The 19,190-nt window shown below is 57.9% G+C and overlaps 1 protein-coding gene across 1 annotated transcript in view; it reads right to left on the bottom strand.

Annotated features, from left to right (window-relative positions):
* Nucleotides 1-19,190, bottom strand: part of CORO2B (coronin 2B) — a 50,923-nt gene that overhangs the window by 7,661 nt on the left and 24,072 nt on the right. The window contains exons 3-4 of the mRNA XM_075431991.1: nucleotides 15,420-15,620; nucleotides 1,880-1,996 (exon numbers count right to left, since the gene is read on the bottom strand). Coding sequence (XP_075288106.1) covers nucleotides 1,880-1,996; nucleotides 15,420-15,620 — 318 coding nt within the window. The remainder of the gene's footprint in view (nucleotides 1-1,879; nucleotides 1,997-15,419; nucleotides 15,621-19,190) is intronic.

Here is a 19,190-nt window from a genome sequence, read left to right as displayed (position 1 = left end):
AACCCCCCTGCCGAAGCAGGGTCACCTACAGCAGGCTGCACAGGACCTTGTCCAGGCGGGTCTTGAATATCTCCAGAGAAGGAGACTCCACAACCTCCCTGGGCAGCCTGGGCCAGGGCTCCGTCACCCTCAGAGGGAAGAAGTTCTTCCTCGGGTTCAGACGGAACTTGCCCCGGCACAAGGGGAACGCGGAGCTGGAAACCGCCCCGGAGACTGGGCAGCTCCTCTCGGCATCCTCCCGCTCGCCTTGTCCTGCCCTTCCAAAGCTCCTTCCCAAAAAGCCTTCGTGGCATTTCGGCAGCTCCACGGCGGGACCGGGAACTCGAGGATCAGCCGTGCTGCTAATTGCCCCGCAAGGATGAGTAACGAATTAACGGCCCCAGTGCCCCACGGGAGAGCACTGGGTGAGGACAGACGCCGTCATCCAAGCGGGGACCGACAGGTAGGGACTGATACAGGTGTGACAGCGAGGGGTTTCAGGCAGAGCGCTAACCCGGGTGGGCTGCGAGAGCGATCCCTCTCCGGCGAGGCAACCGTTATGCCAGGTCCTGCCAAAGCTGAAGAATCCTCATCGCCCCTTGGTGAGGATTAACCCGTAGCGATGCCCCGGGGACAAGGCTGCACGCGTTGCCCTCTCCGCGTAGGACACGATGGAGGAAAGACAGGAGTCTGGAGCAGGACCCGCCGGCTGCATCGCCGTGCTGGTGGCCCGTCCTCCGTGTCGCCCACAGCGGTGGTGTCCCCAGCCCGGGACAACCATCACGCAGCTCGGACTCCGCGAGGACCTGAGCATCCTCTCTGTGATGAAGAGCGTTGGCCGGAGCATCGCTCAGCCTCCTGGGAGCCAGCCCGAGGGCGCGGGACCTGCCCGTGAGCAGCACCCCGGGGCGCGGGGTGGCACCCGGAGCCACGAGCCCACCCGGCTGCGGGGCCGCTCCCCCCCAGCTCCCCCCCATCAGGGGAACCCCCCCACACCGGACAGCCTCAAGGGCTACTAATTAATTTCCCAGGTGTAACGATGGCTCGTGAAGTCTTCCCAGTATCCTCCCTCGCTCCCAGCACCTCCTGTTCCCTGGCAACTGGATATAAAAGGTTATAATCTGAAGCGGGAGACAGCTCACCATGATTCATGGCCACGATCTGAATTTCTTTTCCCTACTCAATGTCTTCCTTGACAAGCTTTCAGCTCATAAAAAATGCCAATGTACCGAACTGAAGGAGGGGATGAGACATCAGGCGACAACGCAGCGAAACACCGAGGATCAGGCGAGGCAGACCTGTAACTGGTTAAAAACTGCATCGCCCCAAACCCGAGGCTTTTTTCCCCCCCCTTTATGATACAGCCTCTGGGATGGACTTGTTTGGGTGCAGAAAATAAGAAGGAGGAGGGTGCAAATCACAGCTACGCGCAGATGACCTGATTCACTGTCCCCCAGCCTGCAAAACTGCTTTTCTCCTGCCTCACTCGATGGATCAGGCCATGAGAGCCGCTCAGCCCCTGCGGTCCCCGAGAACAAGAAGGATTAATAATAGCATTGCTGTTGGGCTTGGAAATAAAAAAAAAAAAAAAAAGAGAAAAGCCCTCGTTGTGCACAGCTGCAGGGCTCATCCGCAGCGGGGACGCAGAAAGAGCAGCGCTGTGACAATAAATGGCAGCGGGGACGGCGGAGGAGCTGGGCGCCGGCCGCAGCAGCCGGGGATCGGCACAATTTGCTTACTGCCCTGCATCCATCTCTTACCCCCTGTCCGTTCCCGAGGGGGCTGAGCCGTCACCCGCCCGCCGTGCCTCCGGCAGCCCCTTCCCACGAAATGAAAGGCAAGAGGGTGGACGGAGCCGCACGGCTCCCGGGAGGTGCCGGCCCAAAGCATCCCAGCTCACCGAGGTGTCTTCGGAGCACGAGGCGATGATGTTCTCAATGAAGGGATTCCACTTGATGTCCAGCACGTTGCCCTGGTGACCGCAGATTTTGGGGTAGTTTGGTTCGATCCGGCCTGTCTGTAATTTAAAATAAACAAAAAAAAAAAAAAAAGAAAAAAATAAATTTAGTGATAAATTTGGTCTTTCTCTAGAGCCTTGTTAGGGGAGAGAGCTCTGTAGCTCACACTGAGGTGGGGCTTTTGGCCGGAGGAGGTCCCGGCTGAGCTGAGGATTTGTTTTACCCCATCAATATTCCCAAAAATCCGTGTATGAGGAGGGATTTCTGCAAACACAGCCCCGTGGGGCTGCCCACCCGCTTGGGGAGCTCGGCAGCAAACAGCTGCACGACCAGCCGAATCCAGGGGCAAAAGGGCTGGAAGGGACTCGGGAGGCTCCAGACCAACCCCCGGGCCTCGAGGCAGATCGTAGAATCATGAAGGTTGGAAAAGACCTCTAAGATCATCAAGTCCCCTCTAAGATCACCAAGTCCCCTCTAAGATCACCAAGTCCCCTCTAAGATCACCAAGTCCAAGTGCCAACCCATCACCACCATGCCTACCAAAGCAGCCAGTGGGTCATGCATGAACCATTTGCTACTTTTCTCCCAAACTTTGGACGTGACATTGAGCAAGGTATGCATGTGTGCTCCACAGGAGAACCTCCAGGAGCTTTGGCATCATCAACCCTCTTGCTAAACAATGCTAATAACCTAACCATGACACCACTTGATGGGATCCTTCCACACGGATGGAAACCCTTCCAAGACTTCATGGGATGGCGCGGTCTTGCCATCGCAGCAGAGCGAGGACCTGCCGAGCTCCGCGGCCGAGCACGGCGCACAGCCTCCTCCTCAGCTTCCCAGCGCAGATGGGCTGCAGGAACCCCCTGCTCCTCGCAGGGACCCAGCAGGGACCCTCCAGCCACCCCACCGCCCTTCCTTCCCCCGCGCCAGCTCCTTGCCGCAGCCCGGCGGTGGTGGCACCCTCAGAGCGTGCAAACTAACTAGGTCAGCACGACACAGCCACTAAATATTTCATAGCCCTTGCAGCACTGACCTTTTCGCACGTAGAGCTCCTGGTTCCATTTAACTCAAACGAAGAAGCACACCAAGGACCACACGCTGCGTTTTCACCATCCGCAGCTGAGGGCAACGGCCAGGAGCGCTCCCGGCAGCCGGATCAGGCCCAGGGGCTCACCCCTGCGCCGTCGCTGCTGCCAAGGTTTATTTGAGTTAATTTGCTCCTGGGGAGACACAGCTGCTAATTGCTGCTGCTGGTCGCAGCCCCGGTGATCGGCAGCCAGGAGCAGGACGCGGCGCAGCCCGAATCGATCGGGCGGCGATGAAGGGGCACGGTCGCTCGTGGCACGGCGGGGCAGAAAACCATCACGCGAGGCACTGAGAAACACGGGCAGAAATGAGCCACGTCCAGCAGGACCTTCACTGAGGGACCCCAGAGCAAAACCCACCGCGTGGCGGGGCTCTGCAGGGGCTGCCCAGCAAAAACACAACCCTCCCTGAGCCCGCTTTCACATCTTAAAAATATTTCTTACAGGTGTTATTAAAGCGAAAACCCGGTTCTTGCCCAAATTGCTACAACAGCTCCAAGCCATCCCTTGGACACAGCCCATGTATGAGATGAGAATCAGGCTGGCCTTAAAACACCAGGGACTTGGTTATATGGGTCATCTCAGTCATCGAGGCTCAGGGAAAAAAAAAATATAGAATCATAGAATCGTAGGTTGGAAAAGGCCCCTAAGATCATCAAGTCCAACCATCAACCCAACCCCACCATGCCTGCTAAACCATGTCCCCAAGTGCCACATCCCCACGGTGTTTGAACCCCTCCAGGGATGGGGACTCCCCCACTGCCCCGGGCAGCCTGGCCCAACGCCTGGTGCCTGCTCTCACTGCCTGCAGCACGTGAGCAAACGGAGACCTTCAGCTCCATCACTGGCTGGGTACCAGGGTCATCGGCAGTCGTTTCCCTCTGCCCTTCGGTGCGGTCTCCTACAAACACTCATTAATTCCCCGACGTCCCCATTAGCCGGTCTGTGATGAGCACTTAACGCAAGAGCGATTTCTATCTCATCGGCCCCTTTCTAATTAGGGCACGTTACGCCAACTCCCTAGCCATGTGGCGCAGGGTTCGTTCTCCCTTCAGTGACGGATACCTGCCGGTGTGATTTGAACCTCCATCAGGGCCAGTTTCAGGGGTGTCGGGGCAGGGATGGGTGGAATCACAAAATCACAGCATGGTAGGGGTTGGCAGGGCCCTCTGTGGGTCACCCAGCCCAGCCCCCTGCCCAAGCAGGGTCACCCAGAGCAGGCTGCACAGCACCGCGGCCAGGCGGGGCTGGAATATCTCCAGAGAAGGAGACTCCACAGCCTCCCTGGGCAGCCTGGGCCAGGGCTCCGTCACCCTCAGAGGGAAGAAGTTCTTCCTCGGGTTCAGCTGGAGCTTCCTCTGCTTCAGTTTGTGCCCGTTGCCCCTTGTCCTGTCCCTGGGCACCACTGGAAAGAGTCTGGCCCCATCCTCCTGACCCCCACCCTGCAGATATTTAGAGGCATTTCTAAGGTCCCCTCTCAGCCTTCTCTTCTCCAGGCTGAACAAGCCCAGCTCCCTCAGCCTCTCCTCGTAGGAGAGATGCTCCAGTCCCCTCCTCATCCTCGCAGCCCTGCGCTGGACTCTCTCCAGCAGCTCCTCATCTTTCTGGAACTGGGGAGCCTAGAGCTGGACACAGCACTGCAGATGGGGCCTCCCCAGGGCAGAGCAGAGGGGGAGGAGAACCTCCCTCACCCTGCTGCCCACGCTCCTCATGATGCACCCAGTACATCCAGGGCCCTGGCTGGGGGGGCACCCAGGAGGAGCCATTTGCCCCTTTGCTGCCTTTACCCAACCTCCACTGCAAAAATCATGAAAAGTGATGAAGAAAAATCCCTATTTTTCACATTCTTTAGATATCCCCATGGGAAAAATCCAAAATAATTCTGCCCTCCTTTCGCAGGTGGGCAGGGCTCAGCCCTGTGCTCCCCAGCCCTGGAGAGAGCACCGAGCCGCTTCGGGTCTCCTCCCGCTTACGAGCACCACGCAGAGCAAGGCTCGAGCTGCAGCGACGCAGCCCCCAGGACAAGCAGCCCAGCTTTGGGACGAGAAACCCTGAAGGTGAAACCCAGCGAGCAACGCAGCAACGCCCGCGCTTCACCAGCGGACGAAGCTCTGCCTCCCGGTCCCCCTCCGCGGACTAACGGGATGCGAAGCCCAGCTTTGTGGGTTCCGATACGAAGCACTCCAGCAGACAGCGCTCACCAAGCGGCTCAGATGATCGAGCTTTCCCCCTGTTTTCCCATCTGCATTAGCACGGCACTGTTAGCAGCGTCTAGAGCAGGAATTCACTCAGCAGCTGTGAAATTCCAGGTGGACAGAACTTTTTACGGCACAATTTAATACGCGACCACTTGAATTTCGTGCAACCAGCCGAGTTATCTCCTCTGCGAAGTCAGCTGGATGGCTTTTGTCAAAATTCACTCGGCTTTCACAGAATATCACAGAATATCACAGAATAGTAGGGGTTGGAAGGGACCTCTGTGGGTCATCTAGTCCAACCCCCTGCCCAAGCAGGGTCACCCAGAGCAGGCTGCACAGCACCGCATCCAGGCAGGGCTGGAATATCTCCAGAGAAGGAGACTCCACAGCCTCCCTGGGCAGCCTGGGCCAGGGCTCCGTCACCCTCAGAGGGAAGAAGTTCTTCCTCGGGTTCAGCTGGAGCTTCCTCTGCTTCAGTTTGTGCCCATTGCCCCTTGTCCTGTCACTGGGCACCACTGAAAAGAGCTTGGCCCCATCCTCCTGACACCCACCCTGCAGATATTTAGAGGCATTTCTAAGGTCCCCTCACAGCCTTCTCTTCTCCAGGCTGAACAAGCCCAGTTCCCTCAACCTCTCCTCGTAGGGGAGATGCTCCAGTCCCCTCACCATCCTTGTAGCCCTGCGCTGGACTCTCTCCAGTAGCTCTTCATCTTTCTGGAACTGGGGAGCCCAGAACTGGACACAGTACTCCAGATGAGGCCTCCCCAGGGCAGAGCAGAGGGGAAGGAGAACCTCCCTCGTCCTGCTGGCCACACTCTTCTTGATGCACCCCAGGATCCCATTGGCTTTCTTGGCAGCCAGGGCACACTGCTGGCTCATGGTTAACCTGTCGTCCACCAGGACACCCAGGTCCCTCTCCGCAGAGCTGCTCTCCAGCAGGTCCACCCCAAGCCTGTACTGGTGCATGAGGTTGTTCCTCCCCAGGTGCAGGACCCTGCACTTGCCCTTGTTGAACCTCATCAGGTTCCTCTCTGCCCAGCTTTCCAGCCTATCCAGGTCACGCTGAATGGCAGCACAGCCTTCTGGTGTATCTACCACACCTCCCAGTCTGGTGTCATCAGCAAACTTGCTGAGGGTACATTTCAAGAGGACAAAACAGATTTTGGTTACTAGGGGCAGTTTCTGCCCAAGAAATCCAGGGTTTTGATTAAAATTAGTCGAAGGCAGACAGCAGACAGGTGCATGCAGCAAGGGACTGCCCTCACGCGATGGCAGTGGTGGGTTGTGCCCATGCCCAGGGCACCCGGAAGGGGAGAAGGAGCCAAAGAAGTGCAATAAAAAGGAAAAAAAAACCACAATAAAAATCAGGGATTCACACCACAGCTTCCCACTGAGTCGTTCTCAGGGGGACGTTGCCAGCAGCCGTGCGTTAAGCCATGGTGAATCCTGATCGCCGGCTCCCCGACCCCTGGCCAGGGGAGGCTCGGTGACCCAGATACCGGCCCTTCAGCGAGAGCGTGCTGGGGCTCTCCAGGCTCTGGCCAGCCGACCTCTTCCACGGTGTGCACTGCCAGGAGCAAATCTCCCAGCAACTGCACCCCTCACAGCCCTCCCTTCGCTGGAGCAATTGGGAACGCCTGAAAAGGAGAAAGTTATTTGTATCGTGTCTGGGGGAGAAAGGGAAGAAAGGACAATGAATTTTTTAAGCTGGCTGAATTTGGTTATTTCGCTGCTTGATGACCGAGATGGAAGCCTTCCCCTGGACCAGCAGCGAGGGCAGAGGGACCGCAGCGTGCGGAGCCCAGGAGGGATGGAGGCACGGCCCCGGGAAGGGGAACACCATCACCAGGAGGAGCGAAGCCGCTTTGTTCTTAGAAGCATCACTTTTCAGCACTCCAAGTCATCAAAGCATTGCTGCGAGCGGTGTGAGCTCACGAGCAATTTCAACATCAGAGTCCACCCCGGTGAACCTCTCGGCCACCCATCGCTGGGCTCACGCGATGGGAAGCGTCCCCACCCCAGACCCTCCAAGCAGCGCAAGCTCCGGTCTCGCGACGGCAGGACTCCACATTCGCTTTACAACCACCCAGCAGGAAGCACGGATAAATAATTCATATCTGTATTTCATAAAACCCGCCTTTCACCAAGTTCCCTGGAGTACAAACCCAGAACGTTTCCAAATCCTCGCATCTCTTACGAAGCTCTACAAGAGTGGTGAAAACCTTGACTCAGCTCCATCCTCAAACCAATCACGCATGGAAAACTCCGCAGAGACAACAGCAGCGTCCACCCAGCATCAACTCCAGCACCTCCAGCCCCTGTCCCCGAGGAAGGAGCACCCACCACCAGCCCCAGGGACCACCCAGGCCACCCTTCCCCACCCAATCCTCATTAGCTTTCAGAGGGGGATCAGGGAAGCGCTGTCTGAGTCGCAGGGGATTTACGGGGTTTCCCAGGAAATCCTTGAGCACACACAAGTCTCCAGTGGCTGAGATCAAGAGTAAATACATTTATCACTGTCTTTTGAAAGAAGGTCTCTCCTACTCGAGAGCCAAAGAGGGGGAAACTACACAGATTTCCCTGACCTGAGGCAGATCCCCGGCTGATTTTGGTACAGGAGAAGGTCTCTGCAGGTTAACTGGCCCTCATTAGGAACCAAGTCCTAATGACAAGGGGACCTAATATCTACTTACAAATATCTGCAGGGTGGGGGTCAGGACGATGGGGCCAAGATCTTTTCAGTAGTGCCCAGCAACAGGACAAGGGGCAACGGGCACAAACTGAAGCAGAGGAAGCTCCAGCTGAACATGAGGAAGAACTTCTTCCCTCTGAGGGTGACGGAGCCCTGGCCCAGGCTGCCCAGGGAGGCTGTGGAGTCTCCTTCTCTGGAGATATTCCAGACCCACCTGGACAAGGTCCCCTACAGCCTACTGTAGGTGACCCTGCTTGGGCAGGAGGGTTGGACTAGATGACCCACAGAGGTCCCTGCCAACCCCGACCATGCTGGGATTCTGTGAAGTCGAATGCTTTGCTTCAGCAAAGAGCGGCGAGAGCTCAAACGCGCGGGGATGGGTCACCAGGCAGCGGAGGTGTTGCACCAAGAGGCAGCGCTTGCTGCCCCGGTCACTCGTGCAGCTCCACAAACGATTCCCCAAGGAGATTCCCACGTGCAGGAGGAAGGATGATGCTGTTGGATATGTTTCTCCCCAACAACCGAACAAATATACAGATGCCTCAAGCCCTTCTCCACCTTCTCTGCTCTCCCCCTTCAGCCTCCCTTCTGCTCATCCAGCCTCCAGCGACTGCAAACCACCAGACGGGAGCGATTGCGTGGTCCCAGTTTGGCCAGAGGCAGCCACGGCCAAGGAAACTGGGCAACCACACGTGTTCCCAGCAGGATCACCCCTGGGCACACAACTGACCTGGCTGGAAGCCGGTCCAGGGATTCCCTGGTAAATCCAGGGAAAAAAAAAAAAGCAAACAAGGAAATCCATGCACGCAAACAATATTTTTCATCAAAACTTCAATTCCAAGCACTGGCAATGTCTGAACGCGCTTCGGGTCCCGCAGCGAGTAGCCTGGTTATGGTGGACACGCTGCCAAGCTTCCCGACCGCCCCTGTGAACGAGAGCAGTGGGCGAGGGGCAAGAGCCAGCTTTCCAGCAAATTCTGAAAGCTGAGCTCGCGTTCTGGCGCCTTCGAGTGAAGAAGCTGTTTAGCCAGATGTGCACCTCCGGGAAAATAACGCCGTGGGTGAGAACTGCTGTCCCTGTACCACCTGGGAAACTCAGACAGGAGGGGAGGGCGATGGAGCTGGGCTCTGCGGGCTCCAGCACCTGCTGAAGCAGCGCACGGATTCTTCAAACCAGCAGCGGGTACGCAGAGCCAGGCAGGATTTCTGCTTAGCCCCGTGGATTTTATCGCCTGTGCTTCTCCCTCTCCACCCCGAGAAGGGGAAAGCAGGAAAGGCTGCAATCCCAGCTGGTTTTAGCGACCGTCCTCCTCACGGCAAGCACCCCCGGCCGTCCTCTCCCCCGGCAGAAGCTGCCCCTGCATCTCTGCCGTGCTCCTCGAGCGAGCATCACCAGTCTCCGCGCCTCAGTTTCCCCAGAGGGAGGATGCTGCCGCTGTCTCTGGCAAACTCCATGTTCAGGGGTGTTTGGGGATAAACAAACCATCCTGGATTTACCAGGTTTCTTGCCATGAAAACCTTACAGCAATTTATAGATGACTTCATTACCCTTTGTTATGCAACTAAACCATGCTGGTCATAAAGCAGGAAAACAAATCAGCATGGCTTGACGCCATTTTTGCCAGGATGAAGGTTTAAATACCAGTTACACCTCTTGCGTGGACAGAAATATTGTTTGTTAGAAAAAAAACTGACGGGAAAAAACTGTCGGCAAAGCTTCGCCCGCCACGCTGCGCCCACAGAGCCCGGCGGCCCCAAAACCCGCACAGCGTCGCGCCCAGCAGCATCCGACCAGCGACGCGCGCGGACTGAAACCCCGACGCCTCGCTGCAGGAGCATTTATCGGCCCCACAAAAGCAGTAGCCAGGCTCCAGCTTGTTAATTAAAAAGACAAAAGCCCATATAATGTCCCTGCGAAACTGGATTATGGAACACTAACAATAAATCCCAGTTTCTGGGTAATGAGAAGCCCCTTTTCCCCAGCGAGGGCAGGGATTCTCTGGATTTTATCCGGCAGAGGGGGCAGGAAATTGCACTGCCATGGCCCAGGCAAAGCCCAGCTCTCCTTTCCCCAGGCTTCACTGCAAATGCAGCACCATCAACAGGGTCAAAAATCCAGATTTCCCCTCCCAAGCTCCTGCTGGCCCAAGGACCCCCATTTTCAAACCTTGTTTCCTCCTCTGCTCTACCCCCAGCTCTCCGGGCAGCGTTAAATTTTCACGCTGACGCTTTTTGACTGATCCAGGTGCTTAAAACCAGGCAGATCCCAGGTCCGGGCTTCCCGCAGCTGCGCTCCCCTTATCTCCCTGATAAAGGCAGGGACATCCGACTGCGCTCCGACCTGGAACACTAATGCTGAAGTGTCAGCTTTTTTGTAAGCCTCAGGTCTGTTTTTTTTCCCAGCCAACTCTAGGCTGAAGGAAATATCTCCTGCAAACTAAAATCAGACAGAGAAAAATTCACAGAGAACAAAAAAGCACCGACCAAGGGAGCCTCCTGCGTCCCCAGTTTAAAGGCAGAAAAGATCCAAGGACATGAAAATTGGTTCATAGCACAGAGAAACAGAGGAAATTCTGTATTTTTTCCTGCACAAAACCTCCCTGTGCTTCGAAGCCCAGCAGCTCTGAGAAGCCAGGAAAGCAGCGCTGTGATGAGCTTGCCCGTTCTCTGCCCAGCCGTTGCAAGCGGGTGTCCCCGCAGAGAGGGGTCTGTGCGGGGGTCCCTTGGGCGATGCCACCAGCACAGAGGCAGAGCAGATGCCACCGGGACCTCGAGCCAAGAGAAGCCATCCTGGAGCCGGGGGCACGCAGCCCACCGCTCCCGCTCGCCAGCTGCCGCCCTGGCACCCACGCGGGTCATTGCCACCAACCCCACGCGGACGAGGGACCGCCCCGTCGCGCCCCTTCGTGCTGGGTAACGAAGGCAGAGGCAACGCTGGCAAGCGGGTCCCTGCAGCACGATTCACAGAATCCCAGAATCACAGAATTTTTGAGGTTGGCGGGGACCTCTGTGGGTCACCCAGCCCAACCCCCTGCCCAAGCAGGGTCACCCAGAGCAGGGGGCACAGCACCGCGGCCAGGGGGGCTGGAATATCTCCAGAGAAGGAGACTCCACAGCCTCCCTGGGCAGCCTGGGCCAGGGCTCCGTCACCCTCAGAGGGAAGAAGTTCTTCCTCGGGTTCAGCTGGAGCTTCCTCTGCTTCCGTTTGTGCCCGTTGCCCCTTGTCCTGTCGCTGGGCACCACTGGAAAGAATCTGGCCCCGTCCTCCTGACCCCCCCCCTGCAGATATTTAGAGGTATTTCTAAGGTCCCCTCTGAGCCTTCTCTTCTCCAGGCTGAACAAGCCCAGCTCCCTCAGCCTCTCCTCGTAGGAGAGATGCTCCAGTCCCCTCCTCATCCTCGCAGCCCTCCGCTGGACTCTCTCCAGTAGCTCCTCATCTTTCTGAAACTGGGAAGCCCAGCACTGGACACAGATTTGGGCTTCACCCAGCCACTGTCCCCGTCCCCAGAGCTGCCGTGGAGGTCTGGGACCTCCATGGGGGTTTGCAAAGTGTCTGTCACCTCCATGGGCTACCCCTGGCAGGGTCCCCGTGGTAGCGGTGATGGATGCCGGCATCCCACAGGAACACAGCAGGGCTCGGTCCCCTGCCAGCCCCCTGGGACCCCCTGCTCACACCTCTGCACGCCGGGGCACACACCACCCACCACCGGCAGTGCCGCCCGGGGCACGGCAAGGGACCTGCCCCATGCTGAGCCCCACACCACCAGCAGCTCGCACGCAGCCAGACACAGCTACACCACGAGCAGCAACTCCGGACTTCGGCTTCCCACGCGTAAACAGAGCCTCCCCTTCCCACTCACCGCTTCCTTCAGGCCCGCGGGCAGATAACGCCGTCCGGCTGGGGAAAACAAGCTGAAACAAAAACCTTCCCACCACGGCACCAGTGATGCCAGCCAGCTGCCCACCTCCTGCAAAGGGGCCCCACAGCAGCCCACGGCCACCCCAGCAAGCTGCATGGCCACCACCTTCTCCTCCTCTCCCAGCTGCTCCCAGGACCCCTCCTCGCCCCCCACCCGGTTGATACGAAGCCGGCTAAATCAGGGACAGCTGAGATGGGGCCATGTTGGGTTTCCCCAGCTGCTGCAGCTCAGGGCCAGCAACGACCTGGTGCTGCCCACACACGTGGGCTCTCCGAGCATCCTCGGTGCTGGCTGTTGCAGTTGAGCTGCGGCACAAACACACAGAATCCCAGAATCCCAGAATCCCAGCATGGTGGGGGTTGGCGGGACCTCTGTGGGTCACCCAGCCCAACCCCCTGCCCAAGCAGGGTCACCCAGAGCAGGCTGCACAGCACCACGTCCAGGCGGGGCTGGAATATCTCCAGAGAAGGAGACTCCACAGCCTCCCTGGGCAGCCTGGGCCAGGGCTCCGTCACCCTCAGAGGGAAGAAGTTCTTCCTCGGGTTCAGCTGGAGCTTCCTCTGCTTCAGTTTGTGCCCGTTGCCCCTTGTCCTGTCGCTGGGCACCACTGGAAAGAGTCTGGCCCCATCCTCCTGACCCCCACCCTGCAGATGTTTAGAGGCATTTCTAAGGTCCCCTCTCAGCCTTCTCTTCTCCAGGCTGAACAAGCCCAGCTCCCTCAGCCTCTCCTCGCAGGAGAGATGCTCCAGTCCCCTCCTCATCCTCGTAGCCCTCCACTGGACTCTCTCCAGTAGCTCCTCATCTTTCTGGAACTGGGGAGCCCAGAACTGAACACAGCACTGCAGATGCCCAGCCCCTCTCTGTCCACGCATCCCTTCACAAGGCAGAGAGCACGAGGGACGGCCGGTGCCGGGAGCATGTCCGGAGCAGACGGAGCAGAAGCGTGGTCCATGCTGGACCACAAACGGGGACATAGCTTCACGAGCTGCTTTCCTGCAGACCTGCACCATCCGAGCAGGACTGGATTTTGCTCGTGGTGACAACGCTCAGCCCGTTCTTGCTGACTCCAAATGCACCGACATTTTCGACGGGGTCTCCTCTCCCTGTCAGCTGGAGCCTGGACCAAATCCTGTTGCTACGGTTCGGGGAGCAAATCACCATCTTCTTGAGCCCCAGCAGCAGTGCTCCTTCACCCACTCTCCGGGGATATTTATAGCACAAAACCTTCGCGGTGCTGGGGAGAGGCTGGTTCCCAGTGGCCAGGGCTCCAGAATTTGGGATCCCACCCCAGCTCTGCTGCAGCTCGGGGCAGGGGGACAGGCTTGGGGAGGACGGGGGAATAAAACGCAGCCACGCTCTGTCTTTCCAACCCACGCAGCCTTGCCGAATGATCTGCACGTCCCCCTGATTGCTACGTCAGCGCACGGGGAAGCAGCACTTCTGATGTGCAGGCAGGGGACCATATGGCCCAGCGTATGCAAACGCATCGTCACCCGAAGCAGAAAGCAGGGGGGCTTCTGGGGAACATTTCTGAGCAGAACAGAGGGCAGAAATGAAAAAAAAAAAAAAAAGAAAAAAAAAAGATGGCAGCAAATCAAATCCTGAGTAGATCTGCAGTATCTAGGTTACCTTAATTATGTTCGGCTAAATATGGATGCCAATTAATTAGAGGGCTGCTGATTTCCAAAGGAAATTAGTTTACTCTTAATGAGCTAATCAGTCCCTATCTAAAAAAAAAAGAAATGAAATTATTAGATTGTACAAAGGCGTGTGGAGCCACTTGACACGGAGCACTGGGGTCTGTGCTCTGGGATTTACTGGGTGCGATAGTGCCAGGATTTCCGCACGGGGCTGACGATCCCTTCAGGACAGGCTGCAAACGGCATCGCGCTCCCTCTGCTCTTACCCCACTGGGACCCGGCTAAGTTAGCCAGAAAAATTAAAAAAAAGGGTAATTTGCTGGCGCTGTCGGGTTCTCAGCTCGGGATTTAGGACCACGAGCAAGCGGTGTGGGGACGGGCGTCCTCCCAGCTCTGCTCGGTGGCGTGGGGAGGGAGGCAGAGCTGGGGCCGGAGCGCTCCGAGGGCTCAGACAAAGCTCCTGGTTTCTCGAATATTAATAAGAGTCAAGCTGTGCCTTGCAATTAGAATGCTGATTATAATTTCTTCCATCTGTAGCGGGTTCCACTCCAGAAATTCAAGAGAAATTCAGAAGAGATGTGAACGTTACATGGGGAAAGTGTCTGGGAGGATGCCAGGGCGTGGGGAGATGGGGTGCGGAGGGGTGCTGGGCTCCTCCATCCCACCATGGCCGGCTCTGCCCGCTTCCCCTCCCGGCTGGCAATCCCGGCGGGTTTGGCTCTGCGACTTCGCCGTCGAGACACAGCCTCCTCCTCCCCGTGCATGGCCTACGCGTTCACACACGGCGTGTCCAAGTTAAATCAGGCAGGTGCATCCCTAAGGGGAGCGAATGCAGCTCCTCCCATGTCAAAAACGCTCCGGAGAGCGAGCGACTGGGAGCCCTCATGTCCCCTCCAGCAGCCCAGCATCGGCGGGGCGAGGGCGGGATGCCCGGGATGGGATGCGGGTACCAGCTCGGAGCTGCCGGGTCCGCACGCTGCAGCACTGGCATCGGCGCAGCCGTGGGACCCCGCGGCAGCGCCCCGCGCTCCACTTTCGGGAGCGAAGCAAAGCAAAGGAAATCTTTATTTCATGACGTTCAAGGTCACTGCTTCCTGGCTTTTCCTCCGAGACATGGCTCCGCGTCTGCCGTGGGGACGAGGGCTCAGCCAGGAGCCGCCGCCAGGCACCAAGTGAAGCGTCAGCTGAATTTATGGGAGTTTTTAAAATTGCATGAGCAGGAGATGCGCGGATTCACGCGGGTGCCCAGGCAAGGGGCTGGGGAAAGTCTGAGCTGGGGAAGCAAAAGCAGAGCGTGGTGGGGAGGAAGGACGCGCGCTGCGGACGGGATTGACAGCGCGGAGGTGTGCGCGCCGCGTCTCCCGTGCACCCGGCTCCTGGGCGTCGTGAGGGGCTACGGCTCGATGATGGAGTCTTAGAAATAAATCTGGCGTGGGGTGGAACCTGCTGCAGCGCACAGAGCAACGGCCCCTGGGGTTCTGCAACAGGAAAGCTGGGTGCGCAGCTGCGCTCTCCCTCTCACGCTGTCCACGGCATCAAATCTGAGGGCTGAGGTTATGTTGAAGGTAAGGACCGCTACCTGCTCGGCAGGACGAGGGCTCTGCGGGGCCTCCCCTGCTCTCTGGGAGCTGTGTTGGTGGAGCGCTTGGTCACAAACCCGAGCGGCAGGGTGGAGACGTGCCCAGCGCCCGCCCTGCTGGCACATGCTCACTGAGAGATGCCAAAAAAGCTCTTAACAAACCTTTCATTTTCCTCCTAAAGAAAAAACCCGCTTCGCTCAGGCAGCTGTAAATCCTCCCTGCCCTGCACAAGAAAACTCCAGTGAAAGGCAGCGGAGGCTTCGACGCATCCCGAGGATTCCCGGGATGGAGCATCCACCCGCACGCCCGCGCTTAGGGACCGGCTCCGGATCGGAGTCGCCTCCGCCGGGGCCAAACCTCTTACCTGCTCGAGGGGGATGACGAGGAAGGAGCCGCCGCCGGCGCTCTCGGTCACGATGGCGAGGAATCGGGTGTTGACGGCGCAGAAGTGGTTGTCGTGGACGTTCTTGGTGATGGGGATGCCGTCGAAGCAGTGCTCCCGGCTCGCCACCTTCCCGTAGACGTTCCGAAACTTGGAGCTGCGGTACTGCGGGCGCCATGACATCTGCGGGGGCAAAGGCAGAGGGCTTAGCCTTCCCAAAATACCCTACTCGGGCTGTTCCCCAGTTGCTTTCCAGTTTCCAACCCCCGCTGCAAGAGGGATTTTGCCTGACGAGGCACGGCAGTATCGGAGCAGCACAGATCAGCAAATGTAACACCCTGGAAAAAATAGAAGGTGTCTCCCCGGTGCAAGGTACAACTCCAAAAAGGCATTAAAAGGCTCTCTACTGCTGCAAAATTTAAGCTGATCTCCTTTCCAGCACGACCAGAAGACACAGCGCTACTACTTTGTGTGCATGTGACAAATGAATTCAGGCTTTTAACGTGATGACTTGGAAACAGATGGGTCTGGCCCGCGTGAAAGCGTGCACCGGGGCAGAACAAGAGCACTTAGGCAGGGAGAAGAGGAAGAACTTCTTCCCTCTGAGGGTGATGGAGCCCTGGCCCAGGCTGCCCAGGGAGGCTGTGGAGTCTCCTTCTCTGGAGATATTCCAGCCCCGCCTGGCCGCGGTGCTGTGCCCCCTGCTCTGGGTGACCCTGCTTGGGCAGGGGGTTGGGCTGGGTGACCCACAGAGGGCCCTGCCAACCCCCACCATGCTGGGATTCTGTGATTCTGAGTGAGCACCGGAGAGCTCGTACACGTTGTGTTCAGCTGCCTCAGCGTATTTTGCACGGGTCTCCCCGCGTGGGCTAACCCCCAAGCGTCGCAGAGCACTTGCCGTTGCTCCCAACCGTGAGATGCTCCCGGAGATCCCACCAGCCGATCCCGGCAGAGCAGGGATCCCAAGGACCCCCCAGCTCACGCTGCTTCCCCAGAGCAAGTCCAAGCGCTGCAGAGGCGTGCACAGAAATGGGCGCGCTTTCCTTTCTCCTCACTACTTCCCTTTTTCTAAGTAAAAAACCCGCTGCTGTTTTCATTTCGGTCTTCTTTTGAACAACCCTTACAGTAGGACAAGTGTTCCTGACAAAATCTATAAAGATTTAAGGCACTCGGAGCGTGCCAGGGGAAGAGCATCAGCGTTCAAGCCACCTTAGAGCACCATAAGTACCCACGGTAATTGCATGCCGGAGGACTCGAGCCGCTCGCGTCTTCATGACCAGCATCTACTGACAAAAGCGGGTCAATGAGCACTTAAACCCTGGGTGATCTGCTGAGAGCACCTCTCAGCAAGGGGCAACACCGGAGAAACGCTCCGCTGGCTGCTCCAACCCTAAAGAAATCCGGGTCCCTGCTCCTCCCCAAACTCAACGCCACGGTTGGGAGCACGGCACGTTGGAGCAGCGTCTCCCAAATAGGAGAGGGGAGTGCTTTAAGCCTGGAAACGCTAGCGTTTCCATCCCTAACTGGCAGGAGCAAGCTCATCGGCGTAACTCCCAGCTACGGGGCCAAAGGCAGAGCAAGGAGCAGCAGAGGGTACCAGCCCGCACCGCGCGTTGCGGGGCTGATGGCCAGGAACGGGTCGCAGCGACCCGGCGCGAGCAGAGCCCCGCTGTGCCGATGTTCCCCGCAGCATCCGACACCCTGCCCTGCGCGAGGACCCCGCTGCGCTGCCTCAACCCCCCGCACCCCAAATCCCAGCTGCCTTGCCCATCCCACCGGCAGCACGCACGCCGGGAGCATCCTTCCGAGGAGACCGTGCTGTCGGCAATCCCCCGGCTGCAAGGGGAAAAAGGACACAGATCCTCGAGGATTTAACCCGAAACGAGAGCGGGGAGACGTTTTTGGCTGGGAAGGTTTCTGCTCCGGAAAAAAATGCAGACTCACGTCCAACAAAGCGCTGTGAGTCTTTGCCAAACCTACCCAAGCGGTCGGAGCCAGGCAGGGCAAGGAAAAACACCCCGACCGCAGCTTGAGGAGTGGCTTTCAAGAGCTTCACTAAATCGTACATTTTCCTTTGTCTGAACAGATGAGTTTTCATACTGAAACTAAACTTTTCATAATGTTATAAAAGCACAAAAATGCACTTTAATATTTTTTAAGCTCTCCATTCACTCCACGATCCCGGGACCTCGACTTTGCTCTCGTTTCTGCCTTCCCTGTCCCTCTGCTCCAGAACTATTGCAAAAAAAAGCCCCAGACTCTACTGAAAGGGCCACTCGCTCAATCCTTCCCCCACTCAACTTCTCAGATGCCTCGTAGCATCTCGCCACGCAGGACAAATCCCACAGACCCCGCTGCGGACACCCCTGCTGCCGCGCCGGGGTAGCAGAAAAGGGGCTCCCCTTATTTTCTGCATTCAGAATTTCAGCTTAGCGACCCCCTGCCAAGCAAAGCACCGGCACAAACGAGCTCCAAGCAGCCCGGAGATGCGTTTTTACCCTTCTTCACATGCGTGCCATGGAGGCTCGCACCTCCCTTTTTTTCCCAGCCCTCCCTGTTCTGTTCTTTCACCAAAAACCAGGCAAGTCTCCACACAGCCCCCGCCACGCCGGGAGGAAGCACTAAGCTCAAGCGCCTGTTTCGCCGGAGAAATCCAGAGTTTCTTTCCTTTAACCTCTGTCAGTGTTTCCTGTAAACAGCATCACGTCGCCCCGCGGCCCCGGGGATGCAGACAGCCGGGAAACGCCGGCAAAATCCCCGGCAAGGGGCTGGGGGGTGCCCAGAGCCGGCATTGTGCGGCGGGCAGCTCCCATCCGGGCCCTTTCCTGCAGATTTCTGGGTCTGGCAGCCGGCGGAGGCTTTCCCGGATCAGAAATAGCTCCCGTGCTGGCTGGGAGAGCCGGGGGCTTGGGGGTGTTCCGGGGGTCCCAGCCCCACCGGCTGCGGGGAGCATCAGCCTTTGGATGGAGAGGGTGCTGAGGGACGGCTGCCAAGAAGGCCAGTGGGATCCTGGGGTGCATCAAGAGGAGGGTGGACAGCAGGACAAGGGAGGTTCTCCTTCCCCTCTGCTCTGCCCTAGTGAGGCCTCATCTGGAGTACTCTGTCCAGTGCTGGGCTCCCCAGTTCAAGAAAGATGAGGAGCTACTGGAGAGAGTCCAGCGGAGGGCTGCGAGGATGAGGAGGGGACTGGAGCATCTCTCCTACGAGGAGAGGCTGAGGGAGCTGAGCTTGTTCAGCCTGGAGAAGAGAAGGCTGTGAGGGGACCTAATATATACTTACAAATATCTGCAGGGTGGGTGTCAGGAGGACGGGGCCAGACTCTTTCCAGTGGTGCCCAGCCACAGGACAAGGGGCAACGGGCACAAACTGAAGCAGAGGAAGTTCCAGTTGAACATGAGGAAGACCTTCTTCCCTCTGAGGGTGACGAAGCCCTGGCCTAGGCTGCCGAGGGAGGTTGTGGATTCTCCTTCTCTGGAGATATTCAAGCCCTGCCTGGACAAGGTCCTCTACAGCCTGCTGTAGGTGACCTTGCTTGGGCAGGAGGGTTGGACTGGGTGACCCACAGAGGTCCCTTCCAACCCCAAACATTCTGTGATTCTGTGATTCTGTGACGGGAGGAGCAGGGCAAAGCAGCTGATGGGACACTTCTGCCTCAGCGTTGGTTCTGGTTTGAAGAATAAAAAGCCCAGTGTCCTTCGCCCCTCGAAGGTGGCTGCGCCCGCCGGCGTCTTCCCCCGTCGCCGGAGCAAGGTG

Source organism: Opisthocomus hoazin, chromosome 10 (assembly GCF_030867145.1).
Source record: "Opisthocomus hoazin isolate bOpiHoa1 chromosome 10, bOpiHoa1.hap1, whole genome shotgun sequence".
Lineage (NCBI taxonomy): Eukaryota > Metazoa > Chordata > Aves > Opisthocomiformes > Opisthocomidae > Opisthocomus > Opisthocomus hoazin.
The sequence above is the reverse complement of the archived record's forward strand: the minus strand, read 5'-3'. Positions and strand labels throughout refer to the sequence as shown.